Source organism: Chaetura pelagica, unplaced genomic scaffold, assembly GCF_000747805.2.
Source record: "Chaetura pelagica isolate M959 unplaced genomic scaffold, ChaPel_1.0 scaffold92, whole genome shotgun sequence".
NCBI lineage: Eukaryota > Metazoa > Chordata > Aves > Apodiformes > Apodidae > Chaetura > Chaetura pelagica.
In genome coordinates, this window is record NW_009952404.1 from 14,191 (window position 1) to 18,670 (window position 4,480).

General features: G+C 44.8%; 1 protein-coding gene across 1 annotated transcript in view; it reads right to left on the reverse strand.

Moving 5' to 3' along the window:
• YARS2 (tyrosyl-tRNA synthetase 2, mitochondrial) overlaps positions 1-232 on the reverse strand; it is a 5,341-nt gene extending 5,109 nt beyond the window's left edge. The window contains exon 1 of the mRNA XM_010008205.1: positions 140-232. Coding sequence (XP_010006507.1) covers positions 140-232 — 93 coding nt within the window. The remainder of the gene's footprint in view (positions 1-139) is intronic.
• Between the last annotated feature and the right edge of the window lie 4,248 nt (positions 233-4,480).

Below are 4,480 nucleotides of genomic sequence, written 5' to 3' on the forward strand. Positions count from 1 at the left end.
GGGGTGGAAGGGTGTGGGGTTGGAGTGAGGGGTCCTTGGGTTGGAGTGAGGGGTCCTTGGGTTGGAGTGGGGGGTCCTTGGGTTGGAGTGGGGGGTCCTTGGGTTGGGTGTGTTGTTGGAGAAGGACGGTTCAAAATACAGGGCCAGTCTCACCTTCACAGAAAGGGTTACTCGGCCCCTTCCCGAGCTGCTTCTGAGGGCCTGCACGGGGACACAGATCCCTAAAGGACATCCCCACGTTTTCTTGATTGGTGGCCACTTCGCTGCATTTTTTTATATAGTTACTGTATTTATTTATTTATTTATTTATTCCTTTTTTATTCAGCAGCAAAGAAAGCCAACAGGATGCTGGGCTGCGCCAACAAGGGCATCACCAGCAGAAGTAAAGAAGTCACCATCCCACTCTACTCAGCGTGTGTCAGGCCACACCTGGGATCCTGTGCTCAGTTCTGGTCTCCGCAATACAAGAAAGATCCAGGCAGACTGGAGAAGGTCCAGAGAAGGGCCACAAAGATGATCAAAGGACTGGGAAGCCATAGGAGGAAAGGCTGAGAAAACTAGGTTTGTTCAGCCTTGAGAAAAGAAGGCTTAGGGGAGACCTTCTCACCACGTTCCAGTACTTAAAGGGTGACTACCAAGTAGTCGGAGAATCTCTTTTTACAAGGAGTCACGAAGAAAAGAGGGGTAAAGGATGCAAGTTACTCCTTAGGAGATCCTGATTGGGTCATTATGAAAAATCCATTTTTCAGTATGAGAACAGTTGGACATTGGAATAATCTGCCCAGGAAATAGTGGATTCCCCAACACTGGACACTTTTAAGACTCAGTTTGGCAAGGAGCTGGGTCATCTCATCTAAACCATGTTCCTGCCTTGAAAGGGTGGGCTAGATGATCCTTGAGTTCTCTTCCAATCTAGCAGTCTATGATTAACTCTACAGAATTACTATATTTTTCTCAGGTGGCTGGAACACCTCTCCTACAAAGATAGGGTGGGGCTGTTCAGCCTGGAGAAGAGTAGGCTCCAGGGAAACCTCCAAGTAGGCTTCCAGTACCTGAAGGGGCTACAGGAAAGCTAGGGAGGGACTTTTTTCAAGGGCTTGTAGTGAGAGGACAAGAGGTAATGGATCAAATCTTGAAGAGGGGAGATTTAGGGGTAGATATTAGGAGAAAATTCTTTAGTGTGAGGGTGGTGAGACACTGGAACAGGTCACCCAGGGAAGTTGTGGATGCTCCATCCCTGGAAGTGTTTAAAACCAGGTTGGATGGTGTCTTAGAGCAACCTGATCTAGTGGGAGGTGTCCCTGCCCATGCAGGGGGTTTGGAACTAGGTGATCTTTAAGATCCCTTCCAAACCAAACCATTCTATGATTCTGTAATGATTCTATGAACAAGCCTGGTTGGTTCTGCAGCAAGGTGGGGAGAGTGCTGTATACCTGTTCCCTGGCTGGTGGTTGTCTGTTGGGATATTAAAGAAGATGCAGACAGAAGTGCAGTGTGTTGACTCTTCCTTTAGTTTTCCCCAACCCAAAATAGTGGGACTCCAAGCTACTTTCAGGCTAAAATACTTGTGTTGGAGATGAAGCCTTCAGCTTTGAGTAGGGCTTCTGGCAGATATGGTACCAGATGCTGAAATTAGTCATGTTGTGGCTTTAGAACTTACGAACTGCAGAATTTGTAAATTTTATCAGCCTGACCCTGTGTCACGATCCGGTATTCGGATACGTGGCAATTTTTTATAAAGGTGATCCCAACTGGTGAAATTAAGACGCAAACGAGGTCAGATGCACGTGCACAACAAACTTTTATTAGAGTAACAGAGCAAAGGTCCCTAGAGCGGATAGGACAGGCAGGAAAACAGAGACAGAAAAGAGAGGAGAAAGCAGAGAGATAGAGGACAGCAAGCGAGAGAGCATAGTTACCACCCAGGGTGCAGCGATGTCGTCGGTGGGGAAGTGGTTCCTGGTAGAAGAGTACTTCTTCTTTGTCTTCTTCTTCTTCCATAGAGTCCCAGACTTTTATACAGTTCTTGCCCACTGCCCCCTCACTTTTCTTTCCAGAGTAGGGAAAAACTCCTATCTTCTCCGTGCTCCTCCAAGATAGCAGGGGGGGTAGGTATGGCACCAGGTTAAGTCCTGCAGATAGTCTTTGTTTGGATAATTGCTGGGGTCTGCATAACGAAGGGGAGGATGAAACGACTGGCACCACAGGTTTAATTTATTGCAGGGGAGTATCCTGCTCCCAGAGCCAGCTGCAGATCTCTTTAGTCCATCAACAAATGTTATTTCTCAGATGCCACAAGACACACAATAGATATCTTGAGTGCCAGAGTTCATCACTTAATCTCTTGGATTGTTCGAGACAAACGCTGTAAATTCTGAATGCCACACCTGTTTAAAAGACTGTCTTGGTGGTATTTAATAGAATATTTTGTTCGGTGTCTCCAAGTGTGTTTTACTTGCCCATGAACTTCCTCGTTCTTCCCAGCTGTGTTTTTAGTTGAAATGAATCACTTCTGCTGATGTGGCAGCACGGAGAGAGAAGTTTACACAAACACTTGACACTTGCCACAGAGGAACTGCCAGTCAGTCCACGAAAAACAACATGAGTTCATGGTGTTATTTTTCTAGCATTTTCCAGAACTGTTCACTCCTCCTTTTGTCTGACTTCCTGCTTCAATTTAACAAAACAAGGAGTCCACTTCAATTTAGTGAGAACAGCAAAAGCTGCTGAAAAAACACTGGAAATCATATATTTTTGGTATGCTTTGGTGCTTCTCCTAAAGCACTGTAGTAGTAGGAAGTCAGTAGTTTGGTTTTTTTTTTTAAAAAAAAAAAAAAAAAAGAAGACTTAAAAAAAACCACTTTTTTTTTTAAAAACTGAGCAACAGAAATAAGACCAAACTCTTCTTTAAAATAATAAAGAGGCTTCAGCCGTTTTTCCTCTGAGCCCCTTAGAAAAACCTGCCCCAGCTGACAATAGTCACACATGTAAAATAGCTCACAATTTCAACTCTATCCAGGGCTTGAGGTGAAACAGGCTGCAAAAACCCCCCTCAAACCTGACTCAAAATGAGCAAAATCCCTGGGCTGGGTCTGAATTGAGAAGAGCCAGCAGAAATACACTTAAACATGCTGCCATAATCTCCTGTTTAGTGAGAAGCAGATAAAATTCCATTACTGGACAGTGACAGTCAAGCACTGCCTGGATGCTGCTTTAACCCTTGCTTTCAGCCACCACACCCTGTCATGCTGAAATGTAATTTCTGTTCTGTTTCGAGTGGCCATTTTCTGTAGTGAATGGTCAGTTCCTATGTTCTTGGGTAAGAGAGAAAAAATAAGATAACATTGACTTTCTGGAGAGAAAAACATGTTTAGATGTGGGGAGGAAGGAAGACACAGGTTAGATATCTAACCTGTGTAGGTAATAAAGTGTATGTGCCCTGTTGTTAAAGGACATCCCCACGTTTTCTTGATTGGTGGCCACTTCGCTGCATTTTTTTATATAGTTACTGTATTTATTTATTTATTTATTTATTCCTTTTTTATTCAGCAGCAAAGAAAGCCAACAGGATGCTGGGCTGCGCCAACAAGGGCATCACCAGCAGAAGTAAAGAAGTCACCATCCCACTCTACTCAGCGTGTGTCAGGCCACACCTGGGATCCTGTGCTCAGTTCTGGTCTCCGCAATACAAGAAAGATCCAGGCAGACTGGAGAAGGTCCAGAGAAGGGCCACAAAGATGATCAAAGGACTGGGAAGCCATAGGAGGAAAGGCTGAGAAAACTAGGTTTGTTCAGCCTTGAGAAAAGAAGGCTTAGGGGAGACCTTCTCACCACGTTCCAGTACTTAAAGGGTGACTACCAAGTAGTCGGAGAATCTCTTTTTACAAGGAGTCACGAAGAAAAGAGGGGTAAAGGATGCAAGTTACTCCTTAGGAGATCCTGATTGGGTCATTATGAAAAATCCATTTTTCAGTATGAGAACAGTTGGACATTGGAATAATCTGCCCAGGAAATAGTGGATTCCCCAACACTGGACACTTTTAAGACTCAGTTTGGCAAGGAGCTGGGTCATCTCATCTAAACCATGTTCCTGCCTTGAAAGGGTGGGCTAGATGATCCTTGAGTTCTCTTCCAATCTAGCAGTCTATGATTAACTCTACAGAATTACTATATTTTTCTCAGGTGGCTGGAACACCTCTCCTACAAAGATAGGGTGGGGCTGTTCAGCCTGGAGAAGAGTAGGCTCCAGGGAAACCTCCAAGTAGGCTTCCAGTACCTGAAGGGGCTACAGGAAAGCTAGGGAGGGACTTTTTTCAAGGGCTTGTAGTGAGAGGACAAGAGGTAATGGATCAAATCTTGAAGAGGGGAGATTTAGGGGTAGATATTAGGAGAAAATTCTTTAGTGTGAGGGTGGTGAGACACTGGAACAGGTCACCCAGGGAAGTTGTGGATGCTCCATCCCTGGAAGTGTTTAAAACCA